Source organism: Mustela erminea, chromosome 9 (assembly GCF_009829155.1).
Source record: "Mustela erminea isolate mMusErm1 chromosome 9, mMusErm1.Pri, whole genome shotgun sequence".
Taxonomy (NCBI): domain Eukaryota; kingdom Metazoa; phylum Chordata; class Mammalia; order Carnivora; family Mustelidae; genus Mustela; species Mustela erminea.
Genome location: NC_045622.1, coordinates 10,449,085 through 10,471,150, shown reverse-complemented (window position 1 = coordinate 10,471,150; position 22,066 = coordinate 10,449,085). Strand labels below are relative to the sequence as shown.

The 22,066-nt window shown below is 42.2% G+C and overlaps 2 protein-coding genes across 16 annotated transcripts in view; one reads left to right on the top strand and one right to left on the bottom strand.

Moving 5' to 3' along the window:
* The window catches only part of HTR3B (5-hydroxytryptamine receptor 3B), a 46,986-nt gene extending 26,871 nt beyond the window's left edge, over positions 1-20,115 (bottom strand). For 2 of the 10 annotated variants that reach the window (XM_032358627.1, XM_032358626.1), the window contains exons 1-2: positions 19,143-20,114; positions 13,690-13,810 (exon numbers count right to left, since the gene is read on the bottom strand). Coding sequence is in view for 6 of the 10 variants with exons in the window: in XM_032358622.1 (XP_032214513.1) it covers positions 19,143-19,296; positions 19,384-19,419 (190 nt within the window). In the remaining 4 variants the exon portion in view is untranslated. Of the gene's footprint in view, positions 1-9,854; positions 9,873-13,689; positions 13,811-19,142 lie in introns of those variants that run through there. The other 8 variants (XM_032358622.1, XM_032358625.1, XM_032358621.1 and 5 more) reach the window with 8 other exon arrangements.
* A 196-nt stretch (positions 20,116-20,311) lies between these two features.
* The window catches only part of USP28 (ubiquitin specific peptidase 28), a 56,789-nt gene continuing 55,034 nt past the window's right edge, over positions 20,312-22,066 (top strand). For 5 of the 6 annotated variants that reach the window (XM_032357665.1, XM_032357661.1, XM_032357663.1 and 2 more), the window contains exon 1: positions 20,312-20,450. In XM_032357665.1, coding sequence (XP_032213556.1) covers positions 20,394-20,450 — 57 coding nt within the window. In that variant the 5' untranslated portion in view covers positions 20,312-20,393. Of the gene's footprint in view, positions 20,451-21,059; positions 21,166-22,066 lie in introns of those variants that run through there. The other variant, XM_032357662.1, reaches the window with a different exon arrangement.

Here is a 22,066-nt window from a genome sequence, read left to right as displayed (position 1 = left end):
ACCCAGGGAAGATTCCTCGTTAACACGGCCTCTATGGATGCTAATAATTGGCTCCAAATAATTCACTTGTAAGATTTCTGGAAAGTGGAATGTGTCAGGGACTGAGCTATGAAGCACTTTTAGGGGCAGAGAGATTTTTTTTTTTTTTTTAAAGATAAGAATACAATGGAATTTATCCTTTGTTTTCCTTGCTTTGACGAATTCTACCTTAAAGAGTTCTGGGCACTGTGATGAAAAGAGCTGTTCTCACTTAGTATGTCAGCTTTGGAAGTATAAAAGAGTTACACACACATCTGAGAAGTTGCAGGAGGAATGAGATTTAGGGGTGTGGTCTACTGAATTCCCAAATCTGGCTGAATACATGCTGCACGTCAGGCACTGGGCTTAGAGCATTTTACACGAACGACCTCCTTTGGCTTTTACAACAGCCTTATGAGACAGGTACTCTCCAGCCCCATGAGGAGTCACCTCACTATAGGTGACAGACTAGAGGCTTAGTGAGCTTAGGACCACCCAAAGTCCTACAGCTTGCAAATGAAGAGGCTGGACTGGATCCAAAGCCCAAGCTCTTTACTGTGACATTACACTGAGCTGGCTCCCTAAGAATATTAGGGACAGAAGTGAGTGGTCCTCCAAAAGGAAACCGACATGTTGCATGGTGTACATCACTGGGCAGAAAGAGCCTACTGTTATTTTCTGTGTCTGTGTGTTTTTGGGTCAAAAATACCTTCTATTAGCATTGCACCTTACAACTTCACAATGCTATCTTATTTGATCACAATATACAAAATAAGCATTTAACTTACAGGAAAACTCAATCTCTAAGAGATTAATTGGCTGTTCCTACCAGCTGGTGAGTAGTGTGGTAGGAACTAAACAGGTCTCTTAATCTAGGCTCTCACCCAGGACACTGCCATCAGGCAGTGGCCTTAAATTGGTGGTTGGTTTAGTGCTCTTGTATTTACAAGTCATCTTGATATTAACCCAGCAAAAATTCCAAAGGGCAGCTTTTTCTGCAACACATGTCCCCAGTATAATTTATGGTCAAGCACTGATTACTAGACACCATTCAAACATACTTTCTGTCACATTTAGAACAAAAATCAAGCATAATACAAAAACATTAGAAAGAGACATTAAGAAGATTTTCTTTTTTTCCTTACCTTTTATTTTTCTATTTTATCTTACTTAGCTTAATGTTCACAATTATTTTCTGCTAAGAAACCCATTTGGCATTTAATGAAATTTCCTGTTTTCATTTTTATAATTAAGATATGCTTTTATCCTTTAAGTTCAACATTCAGGATTCTCCTATTTTAATGATAAGTGGCTATTTTTCTTCTCTACCCAATAAAAAAATCATTTCCAGCTGCTGGGCTTCCAAATTCCTGCCTCATCTCAGTAATTGACTCATTCCACTTCCAGTTATATTTTAAAACATGGAAACTCTTTGAGATATGAGCTCGAGGACACCCCTCAAGAAAGTGGGAACTGGGGGAACACCAGCATAATCATATATTCTTGATCTGTGTGTGTTTTTTAAGAATCTATTGGATCTTAACACAAATGGCCCAATTCAGTGGAGTTAATACTCATACCACAAAAACTTAGTTCTAGAAATTCAGGAGGCTATAATAATTTTTAAAGTATCTTAAGGGGAAATGTACACTAAAAACATACAAGTTTCTAGTAGTTGTCTCTGGAGATATATTCATCACCTACACAGACTTTGCATGGCTGGGTGAGACCCGTAATACCAAAATGATACGCAGGTGTCTTCATCCAAGCTGTATCCAGGAAACTCTTCTGGGCTACCAAAAGCTTATAACGAAGCCAAGACTGTTTGGGATAATAAAAATCTATTATTCAGACACAAAAGCAAATCTGAATAAGGAATGCCTCAACTCTCGATGTAAATTGCCGCAAAGAGAGCTTGATTTCTGGAGAAGCTTTATCAAGCAGCTATAACATTTCCAGCATATTTTCAGCTGTGTGTCAAGAGCCCCACTGTGTGACTCCGTATTTACAGATCTGTAATTGTAGGAGCAAAGACATAACAAATCACCGGGCTCCACGTCGCTTCGCAGGACTGGTGCTTTACAGATGCTAAGTAAAAACGAACACTTGTAAGGAGTTATCCAGCACCAGGTAGAAAAATACGGTCTCTAGCTTTTAAAAGTTACTATTCCGGGCCGAAAGTAAAATCATTAAAAGGACCCACCTGAGGCAGCCACCAGGATGAAGGGCCACAGGAAAGCCATGGTACCTGCCAGTGTTCTCGGGCTTGGCCCGAAGAGGAGACATGCAAACTTGCCTATTAGATGGGCTGCACTCAATTCTTCCTAAAGGGCCTCCGCTTCACTCCATTCTTCTCTCTCGGCCAGTGTCTGCTGTCCGTGCTGGTGCTATTTTGTAAACATTAAACCGGACCAACGGCAACGTCGGCACCAAGCAAATGTTTTGGAATCGATGCCATTGAGATACCCCTTAACTTCTCCATTTGGTTCTGCCCCAGGCTCAGATCATGGCCAACATTTCAATTTCCCTGACAGGAGATAGCTAAGTGAATAATGTAATCTAAGAGGAGCCCCTAAGGAGAGGAAATTCCACACTAATATGATTTCCTTTACAGCCTTTACCTAAGGCAGTGCTCTTGCTGACATTCAGGACACTAATTTCATTAATAATTGAGATCTAAATAGCTGTTCTAAATCAGACTTATGCGGCTACATCTTCAGCATTTGACAGTGGTTATTGGACTCTGGAATTACACAAAGCTAATGGAAACCTGGTATTGTCCAATGAAGGACAACTGCTAACAAGACAGGGAAAGTGCTTTTTGTTTTTCCTAAGCCCCTTTAATTAAAAGAAACATTGATTTTTGATAAATGGGAGTGTCTCTTCAATTGTCCCTGTGTACAATTCAGAAAGTAACTGTGTATGAGAGGATGCTTCCAGGCTTACTGAAGATGAGAGCTACTAATGTTTAACATCATTCGATAAAATTTTCCTTTCACTTTTTGATCGAGTACCCATCCACTCTTCATTTTTAAGGAAAAAGAAGCATGATTCTATATAACTCTTCTGCCACTGGTAGAATGCTAGATGCTCTAGAAACAAAAACTAAATTTCATACCATTTCCCTCATCTGCTTTTTCTCTAAGTGGGACTATAGAGGCACAGGATTGAGACGAGTTACACAGAGCAAACTGAGGAGAAACATACATACCTGATCCCTGTTCTCCTAATTATGCAGCCCCTTTGTTTAGAATCTTTGACACTCTTGTCTTAATTTTCATCTACCAATAAAATGTAGCCTGATTGGTGTCCTACTATTATTGGTGACAGGAGTTACAAATATGGAAATGGAGAAAACTAGGACAAACCCATGGTACTGAGTTGGTTTTGTAGGTATCGGTATGAACTTATGGTTCTCAGTACATGTTAGCTAAAAATGGAAATAAACACAGATGTAAATGTGTGTGTACACATGTCCTTATAAACATACATCCCTAGCTCTGTCTTCCAGTGGGTCTGTGGGGAGGGGCACCCCAGTAGCAATGAGTATACCCAATACCCAGAGCTTAAGTTCTAAATAACATATCTACTTAAAAGGAAGAAATAGAGAAATGACTGATTTCTGGGCTAGACAGGAGAAGTGTTAAGAAGAGCCTAGAACATCTCATTGCATCACAAAGTAAAAAAGTGCTAGACAGAATAATAGGGACATGGTAAAAGGACATAATCAGCTTGAAGGGTCTCCCACTGGCCAAATCTGGGACAATTCAAGCATTAAAATCAATAATGATCTGAAGAATTATAACCCTCTAAATAAAATAATAATCCACAAGTCCAAGCATATTTAAATAAATGAATGGAAAGAAGAGACGGCTTTTCCTTAAGTTAGAATGCCAACTAAGAAATGTAGAAGGAATGCTAGAATCTTCATAGTAATTATTCACTCAAGAAACATCAGTGTCTGATAAAAACTAGTTGGTGAAAGTGATGAAAAACAGGACACTTACACAAGATACTCATTAATCACAATGATTAAAAAAAAAAAAAAACTTTCCATGGAGAAATCTGGCAGACAACACCTTAATCAAACAATGAAAATTAACATTACCAATCATGGGAGTTGTGTGCTGCGGAGATAGGAGAAATTGAGAAGACACAGCTGCATTTCTGTTATCATCTGGCAAAAAATTCAAAACTTGAATCTATCGAGGAGGCAACACCAGATAACCCCATACCGTGGGACATTCTACAAAACTGGCATATATCATCTTCAAGAGTGTCAAAGTTATGAAGGCTAAGGAAAGACTGAGAAACCATATCACACAAAAGTAGATTAAAGAGACAGGATGACTCAGCATAACCTGTGATTCTGGCTTGGATCCTGTTGTTACAAAGAACATGTTGGGAAGAATTCCTAAAACTCAAACCGGAGCCTATAGGTTAGATGGTAATGATGTAGCCATCTTAATTTCCTGATTTTGATGGAGCTGAAATCATGTGATGTTCTTGTCTGTAAGAATCACCCACTAAGTACTCACAGTGACAGTTTATTCTCAAATGGTGTGTGTATATGGGGGGGGGGCGGTTCATTCTACTATTCTTCCAGTCTTGCTGTGTATTTGAAAATATTTCAGAAAACAAAAATGTAATCTAGTAGAGGAAATTTGATACAAAGTTATGGAAAGTTTTGAGAAATATCCTCTAGAGAGAATGGCCAGATAAATGGGGCTTTATCAAGAGAGAACATCACCAAAGATTGGTCTGGCCATCAAGGTCCCAGCCCTGTCCATCGGGAGAAAGGCAAGCTACAGGCCGCATATCCATGCACACAGCACTTTCTATGGGAAGACAACACGGAAGCTTGCCTTTATGCAAAGGTTTAATTGAGATGATGATCAACATTACATTCTTGCCACACATTTTAGTAAGCATGGCTCTATGTCAAACCTTCTGGGACATGCTTCCCCTCCCTTTTCTTCTCTCTTCCTCATATCCCCATCTGTTACTGGAAGGCCATTGCTAATGATGTGTAATACAGGTACATTACGACCTTCATTAGCTAATTTAACAACAGTCTGGTGATCCTGCCCATTACAGCTCTTTATTGGCTGATGAATTCTGCCAAGATGGGAAAGGTTTTGTGTGAGTGACTTGTCCTCAAAATAGTTTATATGCAGATGCTTCCTGATCCTTCCCTGATGGCCCGCCCTGCTCCGCATCACCAGAAGGCTCAGATAGTACCTTTTCTGACCTTACTGCCCGGTCTGCATGTAGTTTGTTTACTCAGTGCCTTTAGATTTGCTATCTCTTCCCTGTTCAACCTTTAATTTTTCATGAAAACTGTCTTTTCTTATTGCAGTACTTTTTACTCACATTGTTTCTTATCATCCATGACTCAAGGATCTCACCCCCACTATCCCACCCTAAGACAGCTCTTTAGGAAAGATGAATGGGAAGTGAACTTCATTCAGGTCCTTCAAGCAGATCAATGTATTAAAATAAAAAATTGGAATTGTCAGGAGCTCAGCATTCAGGCTTCTCAAATATCAGCTGGGAAAAGAAAGACTTATTAATCTGAGGTTTGAATCAGTGTTTCCTCAACATGGTTTAGGTCAGGCCTACAACTGAGTACCTAGAGATGTATTTCTTTCAGTAGCCCCCCCTCCCCACATTCCCATGAGTCCTTGCACTTTGTTTCTCCATTATTTCCTATGACACCTCTTAGCTGGACCAGTGTCTTTTAGAAGAAGGCGGGGGAGAGGGTTTATTATGCAAACATAATAAGGAAGTGTTTATTATGCAAACAGCAACTGAGTTATGTGTCCTTTAAGACTACTAAATAGTTTTTAATTACTGCTATATCAGTAAATCCCATAAATATGCAAATGCAATTAGTTCACAAAATAGACCTTAAATATCTTTATTCCTCTCCAACAAAGTTCTTTGAAGTTAATCGCTAACCCTCTTTGTTCACTCCCTTGGCAGTCGTGCTAAAATTGACAGGAATTTTGACAGATGTACATATTCGGGGGAAACCAAATTTTCTCAGCACATCTGGTCAGGCTGGAGGAGAAAAGTAGAAATGGATGCTCTAGCCAAAATCAAATATCTAATGAGTACAGTCCCATATGGAATTTCTTTACTCCACAGCATTATCCTCTGAAATAAGTATCAAGGTAACCACTGGGCCACCACTTCAAGTCCAAAGCCACACTCAACATTTGATTTTCTTCTGGCTCAGAATTTCATCTTTAATAATAATGCACATCTGGTTCTTAAAAATGAATGAATGAATGAATGAATGAATGAACGAGGAATAGTATCCCTCACGACTCTGGCCCTTCATGGCCATGTGACACGGTTTTCTATGATAAGTCATAGAACACGGGTATAAGTTTCCAGGCTTCTGAGTCTGACACATGTCATTTTCCCTCCCTGTTCCATCACTTGTTAGATGCTCATGGCCTTGGTCAAATTGCTTACCATTTCTAAGCTTAGGTCTGTATAATAGGCTCTGTTTCTATAGGTTTCTATGGCAACGTAACAAATTACCACACACTTGGCAGCTTAAACCAAAACTCATTTATGGGCTCACGGTTCTATAGGTCAGAAACCCAGGCATGCCTTGAAGGGATGTTCTGCTCAGGGTCTTAGGAGGTGAAATCATGGTTGTATGCCAGAGCTGGGTCTTTCTGCAGCAAAAGAGCCAACTGTGTATATCTCTTCCCAACTCTGTGTTCAGTGACATCCGGTTAGTAGCTTGAAATCAGCCATGATGGGAAGGGCTCCTCCCACCAGCTGGCTACTGGATATCTGCTACTGCACCATGGCCCTCTTGTTGAACCTCCAGGGCCTCACAGACACCTCCTATATGACAGCATTTATTCAACTATGACTTTTTTTTTAAATTAAGACTATTTATTTACTTCCCTATTTCTTCCAGAATCCTGTGAATTCCCTGAGGGTAGAGCACTGTGCCTTTTTCATCTTGGCATCTCCAGCAAAGAGCTCGGCACGTGGTAGTACTTGTTAAATATGTGAGAAGGATGGGAGAAAGAGAGGGAGAGAAGAATGAACAGGTGGGCAGAAAAGAAGCTCGGTTTTTGCAAGAAAGAGGACACCAGAAAGGACGAGCTTTTTTGCAGCCACATCCAATATGCTGCTCTTTCGCCACCAACTCACCAAGGATGGGCGGGGTCTTTGGAGCAAGACTGCTCTTATTTGGCTGCTCCAGAACCAGCTAGAAAGCAGCCAAAGTATAAACGTGGGACACAGACACAGGGAGTTCATGCCTCTTTGATTCTCTCAGAGGGTACCTCAGACTCAGGGGTGTCACAGTTACCTGGAGCAAGACGGGCCCCCCAAACTAGAGGAACACGGAATCACAGGTTTGCTGCTTCTTTCCATGCCTCTAATACATCAGCTGCAGGACACAGCTTCGACTGCAATGGCAGACAGGTAGTCTGACTTAGTGATCCGTGTTGTCCTGGCCTTCTGCACAGATGATAGGCCTTGACGTCTTGCTTTGCCAGCTCTGGGCATCTTCCCTGATCTGTGGCTCAGTGCAGGATCCAGAACCTCTCCACATAGGCCCATTTATAACTTTTCTGTGGAGAGGTTGTGGTCAACCATTGCAGCCAGGAAGACAGGCTCAGGTCTACATGTCTGGATATTTTCAACCCAGTTGTGGACTTAAGATGGGACAAGGACTTTGATCTGTTAGAGCTGGCTTTATTTATTTACCTATTCATCTGCTCACTGTGTGGGGAATTGTGGCTGACACTGGGAAATACAAGAGAAGAAAAGTTCAAAGAACTTTTCAAGTTCAAAGTTATAGGTAAGACACACTGAGAATGCAATGAGATGAACACAAGCTAGTTGGTGAGTCAACCGGGGACAATGGAAGCGAAAACAAGAGCCAGACCTGGGGTGGGCTGAGGAGAGGTTTTTCACAAATGGCATTTGTGCTGGGAAAAGACAGTCAATTAGGTGAGGGCAGTGAGAGCAGAGTTCGTAGCAGAAGGAACGGGGTATGAAAGGGCTGGATGGTACCTTCTTTTTTTTTTTTAAAGATTTTATTTATTTATTTGAGAGAGAGCATGAGCAAGGAGAAGGTCAGAAGGAGAAGCAGACTCCCCATGGAGCTGGGAGCTCGATGCAGGACTCAATCCCGGGACTCCATCCCGGGACTCCAGAATCATGACCTGAGCCAAAGGCAGTCGTCCAACCAACTGAGCCACCCAGGCGTCCCTGGATGGTACCTTCTTTTATAAAACTGGGAAGCAGACAGAACCCAGGTTTCTACCTGAATCTGTTGTTTTCTGACTTGCAATTCTAATTGCCCAAATAAATGCTTCTTGCTTTAAAAAATAAATAAAGTAAAATCAAATAAAATTAGGGAGAAGATCATTCTAGACTCATGAGATGAGCGGACTAACAAACTCATGTTGCAGAGTGTTGAGGGGGGTGTAAAACAGAAAAGGGAAATATTGTATAAGTCTGTATAAGTGCCATTATTATAAAGCTGTCTCCAAATGGCCTGTAGCAATTATTCTAAAATGCACAACAGCTGTATTTGTCCCCCTTCTGCCATTGCTGAAATTTACACTGTCATTGCTCCAGGCGGAAGGCTTGGCACTAATAATAGGCTGGCTGACTATGGCTGGAGTGTGACAGACCTCTAGTTAGAGCCCTTAAAGACTGAGAGGAGTGGGACAATGAAAAGCACAGTGGAAACCGAAGTAGATGTAGTCAGAGCGCCGCCTTGTGGCAGCCACTGCACTCGCAGCCCCAGAGAACTCCAGCCAACCTCTGGTATGTTTTTTTTACTCCACAGTGCACGTTTCCATAACTTCAGAGTCATGCCGTGCCTCTATTCACTAGTCTTCCTTCCTTGCTCTAAACATTCGTCTTCAGGGTCCCCAACATCATCTCATCTAATTTATTTCTACTCTGCTGCAACTGTCAGCAAAGTCCTCCCTGCTTACTTCCTTACTCTTGCTTTTCCAAACTCTTGGTCCCTAGGAGCACCCAAGTTTCCCAAAGACTCAGTGACTTTTTAAGGGGTAACTTCCTTACTTTCTTCCTAACCGTGGAGATAAAGCCTTGGTCCTCCACTTCTAAAATTTACAAACAGTATTATTAAAAACCATACAGAATTTTAATGTTAGGAAGCTCTGCCTTTTCTAGAATGTTATATAGGTAGAACCATACAGTATGTAGCCTTTTCAGAACCAGACCTATAAATACAGAGAACAAATGGATGGGTGCCAGAGGGGTGGAGGATGGAAGGTTAGGCAAAACAGGTGACAGGGAGTGGGAGATACAGGCTTCCAGATACGGAATGAATAGGTCATGGTATAAGGAATACAGCTAATGATGTTGTTAATAGTGAGGTATAGGGGCAGATGGTAGCCAGACTTCTAGTGAATACAGCATAATGTATAGATTTCTTGCATCACTATATTGTACATGTGAAGCTAATGTAACATTGTGTGTCACTACACTCAAAAAAATACACCCATACATTTCCTCTAAGCACTAGGTTAGTGGCATTGTACCAATTTTGATATGTTGTATATTCATTACTTTTCCTTTTAAATATTTTCTAATTTTTCTTGTGATGTTTCTTGCCCCATAGATTATTTAGAAGTTGTCTATTTTAAAATTTGGGATGTTTTTCTAGATATCATACAGGTCTTCCTTGACTTATGACAGGGTTACAACCTCATAAACCCATCACAAGTTGAAAATACCACTAAGTGGAAAATGCATGTAACACACCTAACCTCCCAAACATCATAGCTTTGCCTAGCTGACCTTATTAGAACACTTACATTAGGGGCGCCTGGGTGGTTTACTCAGTTGGGCGTCTGTTTTCAGCTCAGGTCGTGATCCCAGGGTCCTGGGATGGGGCCCCACATCAGGCTCCCTGCTCGTCGAGAAGCCTGCTTCTCCCTCTCCCACTGCTTGTGTTCCCTGCTCGTTGTGTCTGTCAAATAAAGAAAATCTTAAAAAAAAAAAAAAGAACACTTATATTAACCTATGCTGGGAGAATACTATCTAACACAAAGCCTGATTTATAATAAAGTAATATCTCGTGTAATTTATTGACTGCTATATCGAAAGTGAAAACCAGAATGGTTGTATGGTACAAAATGATTCTAATGGATCAGTTACTGACCCTTGTGATCTGACAGTGAGCTGTGGCTCCCTGCTGCTGTCCAGCATCATAAGAGACAATCAGACTGCGTAGCACTAGCCCAGGAAAAGATCAAAATTCAAAGGACAGTTTCAAATGAATGTATATCACTTCCACAGCACCATAAGGTTGAAAATCATAAGTGGAATCATCAAAAGTTGGGGACCATATGTAATTTTAATTTTATTTTATTGGGGTCAAGGAACATATTCTATGATTGCAATAATTTTATTTCGATTCAGAGATGTTTCATGGATTGGCATGATTCTTGCAAAAGTACTAGGTATACTTGAAAGGAATGTATATTCTGCTATTGCTGGTTCTAACATTCTGTGAATATCAATTAGATCAAGGTGGTCCGATAATGTTCAGATTACATTTTCATTGCTTTTTCTGTCTCTTGTTGGACCATTTCCTGTGGGGTGTTAAAATCTATTAATATTGTGGAATTGTCTGTTTCTTCTTTTTAGTCTTTGTTTTTACTTCATGTATTTTTGAAGCTCTGTTATTAGGCACATACACATTTATGATTATTAGGTCTTCCTGATGAATCGACACTTTTGCCACTATAAACAACTCTCTTTATTTCTGGTAGAGCTTTTGGTCATGGGTCTATTTTGTCCCCAGGCTCTCTGTGCTGTTTACGTGGTGTCTTTGGGCAGCTATAACAGAATACCACAGACTGGGTCACTTATGAACAACAGAAACTTATTTCTCACAGTTTTAGAAGCTGGAAGTCTAAGATCAGGGTGCCGGCATGGTCAAGTTCTGGTGAGGGATCTCTTCTGGGCTGCAGACTGCCAACTTCTTGTATCTCCACATAACGGAAAGAGGACTTGGGAGCTTCCTGGGGTCTCTTATAGGGTACTAATTTCATCATGAGGGCTCCACCCTCATGACCTAATCACCCCTGGAAAGTCTCATCTCCTAATACCATCACACTGAGGGTTAAGGTTTTAATATATGAATCTGGGGGGACAGAAACATTCAGTCCATGGTGCATCGTGTATCTTCTCCTTCAGCCTGTGCATGTCTTTAAATTTACAGTGTATCTCTTGCATATGGTGTACGTAGACCTTCCTTTTAATTTTGTTAATTTCTGCTTTTTAATTGGAATATTTAATCCACTAATATTTAAAGTCGTAATTGATGTTAGATTTAAATCTCCCATTTTAATGTTTGTTTTCTATATTGTGTTTTTATTCTTCCTTTTCTGCCTACTTTTGGATTTTTTTATTTTTAATATCAATGAAAGACTACCTATTAGCATTTTATTTTTTTTAAGATTTTATTTATTTATTTGAGAGAGAGAGAATGGAGAGACAACATGAGATGGGGGGCGGGTCAGGGGGAGAAGGGCAGGACTTGATCCTGGCACTCTAGGATCATGACCTGAGCTGAAGGCAGTCGCTCAACCAACTGAGCCACCCAGGTGCCCTACCTATTAGCATTTTAGCTATACTTTTTACTTAGTGGTTACGCTAGGAATTAAAATAAATATTTTTACTTCCTCACAGTCTTTTTAGTCTTTTACTGTACTTTCCCATAAAATACAGTAATCCTGCAATCATTTGGTTCCATTCACCAGCCCTGCCGTTACTTAAGTTCATTGTCATAAGCATTACATCTAAATAGATACACACCACAAGCCAATGTCATAATTTTTCCCTTACACAATGTGTACCCTACAATAAAGCCAATTCAACGACTTGTTAATTTCAGATACTGAATGGTTAAGTTTGAAGTTTTTTCATTTTTGTTCTTATTTATATTTTATAATTACCTGTTGAGGTTTTTCTATTTTCTCATTTATTATGAGTGTATTTTCCTTTATTCCAAAGTATAGTTATCATAGATATTTCAAGGTTTTTGTCTGATTAATTCTAACATCTTGATCTGGCCTGTCTTTTCTCTTGATAATGGGTCACATTTTCCTGGTTCTTTATATATCAAGTAATTTTGGATTGTATCCTGCATACTATGTTTTACTGAGACTCTGAATTCTGTTATGTCTAAAGGGTAAAGAGAACGTGTGTGTGTGTGTGTGTGTGTGTGTGTGTGTGTGTGTCTGTGTAAAATCTTCCTCCAGTGAATGCTGATGTTTTTGTGCTTTAGAAGTGAATTCATTTGGTGAGACTCAAACTGCAAATGGTCTCATTTGGATGTAGGCAACAGCTCAGAGCTCATCTGCTTTCTTTTGTCCTTTTCGAGGTGTTTCATGTCTGTGGTAGAAGGGTAGCCAGGGACCTGGGTTGAATCCGCACAAAAACCTAGGGATCCTTTTCTCTACCTCTCTCCTTTTCACAATTCTCTCCTCACTTTTGAGTGAATATATTTGGCCTAACCTCTAGTTCGTGGTTCCTCAGGCCAGAAGCCTGCTTGGTCTCCTATCAACACTTCCGCCACCTCATGTCACACTCTATGGCCCGTTGCCTGAGAAAAGCTGCAAAACTGGGGCACACACCCCTTGTCAATCCTTTCTTCTGTGTTCTGACTCTGCTTTTTTTTTTTTTTTTAAGATTTATTTATTTAGAGAGCACGAGCATGGGGATGGAGAGGAGCAGAGGAAGAGAGAGAGAATCATCAGCAGGCTCCCTTCTGAGCGTGGAGCCCAACATGGGGCTGGATCTCACGATGTTGAGATCATGACCTGAGCTAAAATCGAGAGTTGGGCACTTAACCGACTGAGCCACCCAGGTGCCCTCAGTGTTTTGTTTTGTTTTTCAAGTAGGCTCCATGCCCAGCATAGAGCCCAATGAGAGACCTGAAGCCACAACCCCAAGGTCAAAACCTGAGCTGAGATCAAGAGTCAGACACCTCAGCTGACTGAGCCACCCAGGTCCCCCCAGATTTATGATAACCAACAGAGAGATTCCTAAATAATGAATGTACGTGGGTAGGAAAGCCAAAAGTTATGTCATAGCTTTTCCAGTACTGTTAAATACTGAGAATGAATTCCCAGCCAAGAAAAAAAACAAAAATGTCACGTCTGTTAAACTTTTGTTTCAAGAAGCCTCCCCCCAGGAATCTTTATAACCTGTGCTGAACGTGTAGGCTCCCTTGTCACAGAGCTATAGAAAAGGGGCTCTTTCTCCTACCAGTTTGAGCAATGCAGATTTAGTTTTTGTAAAAATCAAAACTTATTTGTCATTTCGTAATGTTGAAAATATCTTCATCATGATCTCCCCATGAGCTTATAACCAGATCACCGACCTACTCACCGTGATCAACTCAGTGTTGGTTTTGCCATTGTCCCAATTCTCTTTGGTTTGCCAATGAAATGACTGATAATCAATAATTGTTGGGATCACTGTTATCTTCTCTCTAGAGTTGAGAATTCTCTACTTCCGATAACATGACTAATAATTTTACACGAAGTACTTCTCTAAATCTTTTTTACTCCTTGGTACTAGAGCACTCTGATTTTCCCAGACCAGCTCTCTGAAGGGCGTGGGGAATGCAGTTCTTACCTATACTCCTTAAAGCAAGTGACACCCCCCCTAGGGCATTGCAGCTCCTCACAGAAATGGCCGAAGAGTCCAGATGGTCTGTTGGGCACCTTGTTCCTTTGGTTTTAAGTTTCTTGTTACTCTGGATAAGTAAAGGATACAATAAATATTACAACAAACAATTGTTTCAGAATTTTAATGTTCTTACCTTCAACATCCCAGGTCCAAAATTCTAAATGCTTTTCTCCCATGGGGACAGAAAACCTCATTCAACTTCTGCCCCTCTTGGCAGAGACCATCAAAGATTTTCTCTCCTTTTAACTCTACAGTGTCTCCAGCTCTCCGGGGATGGCTCTCAGGCACCTCTAGGCTTAAATGCCACAGAAGCTGGGTTACAAAACTGAAAATGCTACAATCCCTTCAGGGCATGGGATTCAAGGCAGTGATCCCATGTGCTTTCAATAGGGTGCCCGCTATTTCCCCTGGCTGTTCTTCTGAAACAGGTTAACCAGTTCTTGTTATCAGACTTGCTAGAGATTTGCATTTGAGCTATACCTCAAAGACTTTGGGATTACTACAGTGTGATTCTTTAGGAATTGTTTATGTTCAAGATAAACTCTGTCAGTAAGATGACCATACAATTTATCATCCAAACCTAGAAGCTTGAGAAAGGAGAAGCTACTAATAACCGTGCTGGGAAAACAGGGGTAAACTTGAACCGCCCCAGGCAAACTGGGACCTGGTTACTCCTCCTAAAACTCGTCCTTGGTAGAGGGCCCAGAGTCCCATCGTCTTTGTCAACTCTGTACAAATGGCACCTCTTCAGAGAAATCTTTACAGGATCTTTTTTCTACTTAATCATCCAGAATCTTGTTTTTTACCTCGGCCTATAGAAAGAAAGCTAGACTGCTTAGCTTAGAATCGTGGCTCTATCTTTATCAGTAGAAAAATCTTGGACAAAGTATTCAACCATTCTTTGTTGGTTTCCTCATTTGTGAACGAGGTATTAATAATGACAGCACTTACTTCACAGCACATTGGGAGGATGAGTTCATAAATGCGAAGCTCTCGTAACACCACCTGGCATGTAAATGCTATTTATTTAATAAATAAATAAGTTATTACTTCCTCTAAAAATGTTCTCTTTTCTACCAGACTCAAGTCCCAGATCAGTAAAAACATCTGCATTTCTGAAGCCAAGTTGGTATTAGTTACTCTTGCTGTATCTACTTTTTCAAATTCTGGTATTTTGAGGAGAAAGATTTTTCTTTCTTTTTTTTTTTTTTTTTAAAGATTTTATTTTATTTATTTGATAGAGAGAGATCACAAGTAGGCAGAGAGGCAGAGAGAGAGAGAGAGAGGAGGAAGCAGGCTCCCTGCTGAGCAGAGAGCCCGATGCGGGACTCGATCCCAGGACCCCGAGATCATGACCTGAGCCGAAGGCAGCGGCTTAACCCACTGAGCCACCCAGGCGCCCGAGGAGAAAGATTTTTCACTTCAGTGGTGTCCTAAGTGAAAAATTAAGTCACCTTAAACTCCAATTTATGCTCCAGTATTTGCTGCATTATACAATTTGCTTTTATACATTTTATACATTATATATTATACATATTATAATTATGTATATACATATATATATATATACATAAAAAATACACACATAAACACACACATATATTACACATTTTATACAAGTATACATTTGCTCTTCCCGGGTAACTTTCTGGCTTTTATCTTAAAGCAGGTTTCTGGTTTCTATAGGAGGCCCCAACTTTGACACAGGAAGTCTTTCCCCAAATCTAGAAGCCAAAAGGGAAAATGTTTTATAAAATGACTAACTCATTGGGTGTCACCTAAAATCTGGATTTTTGGCACACTTTGCATAAAATAGAATGGTAATATTTTTCATTTATCTTGAAGACAGTCAAATTACAATTTCTACTTATTAGGACAGAATGTTAAAATGCTGCCTCATGCATCACCCAACGTAAAAGAGTAATCTTTGTAAACTATGGAGACTGTGTTTTCTTTATTTTTGGAGGGCACAGAAATATTATTAAAGATTTCCTTTTGATCTTAATTTTAGAATAATGTTCTTTTAATGTTTTACATACATAAAATGTATGCAAAATGATATTACAAAGCCTCATATATCACTTGATTTATGAAAATAGAGCATTACCAATTATCTGTAAGTTCCCCTATATACCCCTTCCCCTCTCCTCCCCTCCCCTTCCCTCAGAGCTTTTAGTCCAAATTTTGTGTTCATAATATTTAGGGTCTTAGTAGTAGTTTAGGCATGTGTTTATCTCCCTGGACTATATATTATTTGACAATTTTTGTAATTTGTACTAATGGAATCATATTGTATGCCATCTTCTGTGATTTGCTCTTTATAATATTATATTCCTGAAATTCATCCTTGATATTGCATAGCTGTAATTTATTTTAACTACTATATATAATTCCATTGAGTGACTGCATAAAAAATTGATCAGTTGATATATTTATCTATTATCTATTATTATATTATATTATATATATTATATATATTTACTATTTATATATTTAGGTTGATTCCCATTTCATCTGCTATTAAAAGTGTTATGAACATTTTTGTACATATATCCTGGTAACGTTTAAGAATTTTTCTAGGATAGGGGTGCCTGTGGTGGCTCAGTGGATTAGAGCCTCTGCCTTCGGCTCAGGTCATGATCTCAGGGTCCTGGGATTGAGCCCCGCATCGGGCTCTCTGCACAGCATGGAGCCTGCTTACCCCTCTCTCTCTGCCTACTTGTGATCTCTGTCAAATAAAATCTTTAAAAAAAAAAAAAAGAATTTTTCTAGGATATTATTTAGGAAGTGCTGGCTGTAAGGCATACACAACTTTAAATTTTAGTACTTGATGTCAAACTGTTTTCCAAAGTGGTTGTGCTAATTTACACTACTAAACAGTGTGTAAGTGTTCTCCCATGGCTCCACATTCTTGCCAACACTTGTTATTGTGGTATTTTAAAACTTTCGTCCATTGTAAGCATGACATGGCATCGTTGTAGTTTTCATTCCTGTGTTCCTGATCATTAGTGAGTTTAGAATCTTTTTATATGCTTGAGTTTCCCATCTGTGAAGTGCCTACAGAGGCCTTTGGCTCTTTCTTCAAGTGCATGGTCTCTTTCGTAAGGGTTGTTCACCCAGTTTAGATGGGTGCTCCTCAACTAGAAGAGAATTTGCTATTTAGGAAACACTCAGCAATGTCTGGAGCCGTTTTTGATGATCACAGGCGGGAAGCGGAGCTACTGGCATCTGGTAGGGAGAGACCAGAGATGATGGTAAACAGCCTACAATGCGCAGGACAGCTCCCAGAACAAGGAAGTATCTGCCCCAGTAAGGTACCAGTGTCGAGGTTTTGAAGTTTTGCTCTAGATACTAAAATGTTATCAGTTACATGTATGTGTTGCAGTGTCTCCCAGTTTGTGGGTATTTTCATTTTTTTTAATGGTACCCTTGGATGAGAAATTCTTAATTTTAACATAATTGAAATTATCAGGGTTTTTTTTTGTATGGACTGTACTTTTTGCATCTGATTTAAGAAAGTGCCCCTGTCCTCAAAATCTATTCTCCAATTGAGTGTTTTAAATTTTTTTGATTTTGCTTTTTTACATTCGTCTTTAATCAACCAAAAACTGATTTCTGTTTATAACTAAGAGTCCAAAATTAAATTTTTATATGGAAAACGAGCTGTCTGAGCACCATTTGCTAAAAATCTGTCCTATGCCCACTGGTCTAGAGTGCTGTCAAAAATCAAGTTTGAAAAAATGGGTTTAATCCTGGTTCTTTATTACCACCTTTCAATCTGGAAGCTAAAATTATTTTCCCCTTCTTATAAAAGGAAAGCTGAATCCCAGGAGTTGAAGGCTTTTACGAATTCTGAAGAAAACTGATTTTAAGAGGGTTTGTTGTTGTTTTAGTGTTTGCTTATATTTTCCAGAGAAACAAAAAGAAGGGGACCGGGAGGTTATTATTTTGAATACCAAGGCCAATACTTCTAAAACGGAAATGAACTCACTCATTTTGTTAAAAGTTGTTTTGATTCCCCACAAACTACATTTGCCTACAGTACACATTTCAGGAAGGCTAAAAATGCATTTACTTTTCAAATAGCCAAAGAGAGCCTTTTCTGAAACACTTTCTTAATACCTAGCACTTAACTTTGTATATCATCTAATTCTTTAATCTAGGGATTATAACAGAAATATCCATATTTTTTCCAAAATAGTGAGAAAGGCCATTTTCCTACTGCTAAGAAGCTAGCCCTTATATAAGGACATTTGTGACTCCATCATTCCCGGAAAGGAATCTGTAGCTCAAAGAACAGCCATACTTGTCCATCATCAGCCTGAGGCTCCAGCTTTCATATCCAACTGCTCCAAAGCCCGGGGCAAGCACTGCTCACAGAATGAGGCAGAGAAGAGAAGTATACACACCCTTCTTTACCCTTTATTCTCTTCCTAACGCTTTCCCTTCATTGTCATTTATCCCATACAAGCTCTGCCCAAGTACTCAACAACAATGAAATGGGATGATTTTACTGTAATACAAACTACATAGTGTGAGGAAAATCAGAAGCAGAAATATAAATTCACTGACTCAGAAAAAGTAACAGCACGATGACAAAAAGTTTCCAGGGAAAGAAAAAAAAATTCAATTTCTTCCTCAGGAAAATACTCTGAAAACTATTCCCTCTTTACATTATGTCAGTTACTTGCTATCGATCCTTAACAATATTGTTTATTTTCCTGAACTCTCCTGAAATGATTATCAACTAAGAATATAATTATTCTGGAACCTTCATGTATGGGTTTTTAGGGGGAATAAGAAGGGATTTTCTGTGGTGACAGTCCATGGTCCTTGATGTCCACTTTGAATACTTGATCACCACGAAACTTGCCAACTGATGGCCAAGCACTGTTGCAGACTGTTCATGAATCCCGGTTGGACGGAGTGTCTCTAGCTGATTACCACGTCCAAGATCAGTTGGTACTTAAACCCAAGGAGGCTAAGAGTATCTATCAGATCTAGAGCCCTCAAATTGATTTTTATCAGACTTATTAGATCTGGAGTTCTGTTTAGAACCACATAGCAGAAAGATGCTTAATCAGAATTCAGGGGCCTGTATTTATCAAATGGCCTGTATATATCTGTTTCAGAAATATGGGCATAGGTGGTCCCTGGTGGTCTTTTAAGGAAATTTTCGTGGGAAAGTTACAGGTTTCCACCCCGTTCACTAACATTAAATAAGCAATTTCCTAAAATGAAAGGGCAAAGACAAACAAGAGTTGCCCCACAGACATGGTAAAGACACACTACTTACCACAAAAAAAAAAAAAGGCAAAGACAGAAACTTTCATAAGTCCTGCAACCATCGGACACACACACAGTCAGTCCGTTGAGGGTGGAATCTCTCTGCGCGTTACCTGTCAAGGAAAGGGGCGCCTCTGGGTCTCCAGGTAAGGAAGCAGCAGCTGCAGTCATGGCCCAGGCTCCCGAGACTAGCCAGGTCTCCTCCCAGGGTAGCCGCCCCTGCACCGTACGGGTTTCCTCGTGCCACAAGCTGTGCCCACATGCAGACTAGAAAGCCCTGCAGGTGAAACATCACAATCACACAGACAACAATGCCAGGAGCGCAGGAAAGGTTACCCTCCATATGCAACTCACACCCAGGATGCTGCCAGGGGCCTGCACCGGGAACATGGTAGAGCGCTACCCCTGAAAGAGGCTCTTCCACGCCGGGTCTCCGCATACACTGGGGACAGCCAAAAGGGTGCCAGCGGGATTGTCGTCGTGATACATGTGAATAAATGTGAAACATGGTTAGTAGTGAACATTTCCATCGAATTGTTGAAAATACAGTTTGGGGTGTGGCGGGGCGGGGGGGGGGTGCGGCATCTTAGCTATGAACATGCCGTCACAGCGTCCGGCTCAAACTTAACCAAATAGGACAGAGCTGTGGTTGGAACCGCAGGAAACCGGAAATGGGACAACTCGGCAACTGCTGCCCGCCGGGCCCGGGGGTATCCGGGTACCACGCTGGGATACCGTGCGTGGAAGGGCTGGCCCGTCTGGGGACAGGCCGCAGCGCTCAGCCTCCGCCGGCCCTGGAAGACCGCTGGAGTCCTTCCTGTTCCCGGACTTCGAAGCGGCGGCGCGGCCAGGTGGGAAACCTCTGCGCGCGCGGTCCCCACACGGGTTCCCAGGGGGAGGGCAGTTGGAGCTCTTCTGCGGGCAGGCTTGAGGCGGCAGCGGCTCCTACAGATGAGTGGGTTCTTGGGGCAGAGCGCAGCGTCCGCACTTGCCAGGACCATTTCCCGGGCGTCCACAGCTCTGAACGCGAACGCCGCGGGGCGGCGCAGCTGACCGTTAGCCGCGGGCGGGGCCTGGGGGTCATGTGACCCTCGCCCGGTCAGAGCGCGGCGTGCGCGGGAGCACGCAGAGCCTCTCGGCTCTCGGCCGCGCGCCTTGCGTGCGCGCGCGGGCCGGGGGCGGGACGTGTGGGCGAGCCTCCGGCGCGCTCGGGGCGGAGGCGGGGCCCGAACGGGGCGGAGGGCGGGGCGGGGCCTCCTCCTCCTCTTTCTCCTCCTCCGCCTCCACCTCCTCCTTCTTCTGCGAGGCTGGGCTGGCGGCGGCGGCGGCGGGAGCCGGATGACCCGCGGAGGGGCGCCTCGGCCATGACTGCGGAGCTACACCAGGACGACGCGGCCCGGGCAGCCGACCGACACGGCTCGGTGGGCCCCGCGGCGGCGAGCGAGGGCCGGGGGTGGCTCGGGGTCCCGGGCGGAGAGGGGGCTGCGGGGCGTGGGCTGGAGCGGCACGGGCCCCGGGCAGGCCTGCGGGACTACGGGGCTGCGGGGCTGCGGGGCGGACGGGGGCTGCGGAGGGCACCCGCGGCCGGCTGGGGAGGGCGAGGGCGGTGCGCCCGGGTGGTGGGGGGCGCTAGGTCTTTGCAAGGCTCGGGCTGGGGGCGAGTTGAAGTTCTGGGGGAGTCGGTGTTTTGGAGAACCAACTATAAAGGGCAGGACGTGGGGTGGTTGTGTGCATCAGGGATCTTTAGGGGGAGCGCTCCTGGGCCCTGACCTGGGTGAGAAACTTCTCAAGAGGGCGGCTAAGGTGGTTTTTAGTCCCATTTCTGGCAGTACTGTTTTCAAGTGTCTGAAGCAGACCGAACTTACCTGACTTAGAGCAGGGATTGATGAACACCGTGTGGAAGACCAGGGGTCCTGGCTACCACTCCCTCCCTTCCCTTCCCCCAGCAGCCCCCTTCTTTTTTCTTTTCTTTCTTTTTTAAATAAACTGAGAGCAGCCTGCCCGGTGCATTCATCAGTAGATTTTTAAGGAGGGAGGAGGAACAGCGCGGTGAATAGAAGGTATTCTCGTAAATGCGTTCCTGTTCCTATTATCTCAGAAGATTGAAATCAATACAAGGATTTCTGGGCTGAGTTGGTGAGTTGGTTTGGGAGAAATCAAAAGGCTGATAATGCCGTGTATAGAAACTTGGTTAAGTGGGCAATTCGAGAACGTCTTCTAATGTTACTTTGGAAAGTTATAACTTCACACCCCCTTCCTCCCCCCTCCACTGCTGTGCTTTTTCGAGACCGAATGGGAGACCTGTGCCAAGTATTCCAGTGAGAGTCTGGAAATGAGGAATTTCATAAAAATATTTACAATGCAGAGCTGTCAGCTACTTCCACGTGGGAAACCTTTTGTGCCTGTGTATTCTTTTTGTGCACACAGGAGACCCGTGGTGTATAGTGAACCCATTTCCTTTTTAATGTCCTCCAAGTCCTGGGCTCCAAAATGAAAGTAACATGGATGGTCCTTCACGTGCTGCCGATTTCTAATGGGGATGCTCTTGTTCGGTGTCCGCGAATACCTAATGGTCTCTGAGTCAGGATTTTCTCTGGTTTCACAGGTCATTTCTATTTGTTTTTAAGACAGTGACTTCAAAACAGGTGGGGAAAAATCGGAGTTTTGAGATAGTTTTGTTGGTTTAGGGGAGAGGCTATTTTAAGGGAGAGTAGGTCATATTTAAATATGTTCGGGGACCACGTGCCTGGTCATCAGCGGCATCTTCCTTTACCTCTGCCACAGTTTGAGCACTGTCTCTCACCATTCAGGGTTTGTCTGAGGTGTTTGATGAGCACTTGTATGTAAGTCATAGCTATTTTGGGAAGACTTGGAACTTGGCTTGGCTGTGGCTGGCCCAAGTACCCTGACTCTTGGCCACCTGCGGAGTGATGACATTCGCTGTTCTTCCTGGTGATTGGCCCCATACAGACAGCCTGATAAGCTTGGAATGCTTGATAATGTTTGCCCCTTTTGTTTTTGCTAATGAAAATGCTTG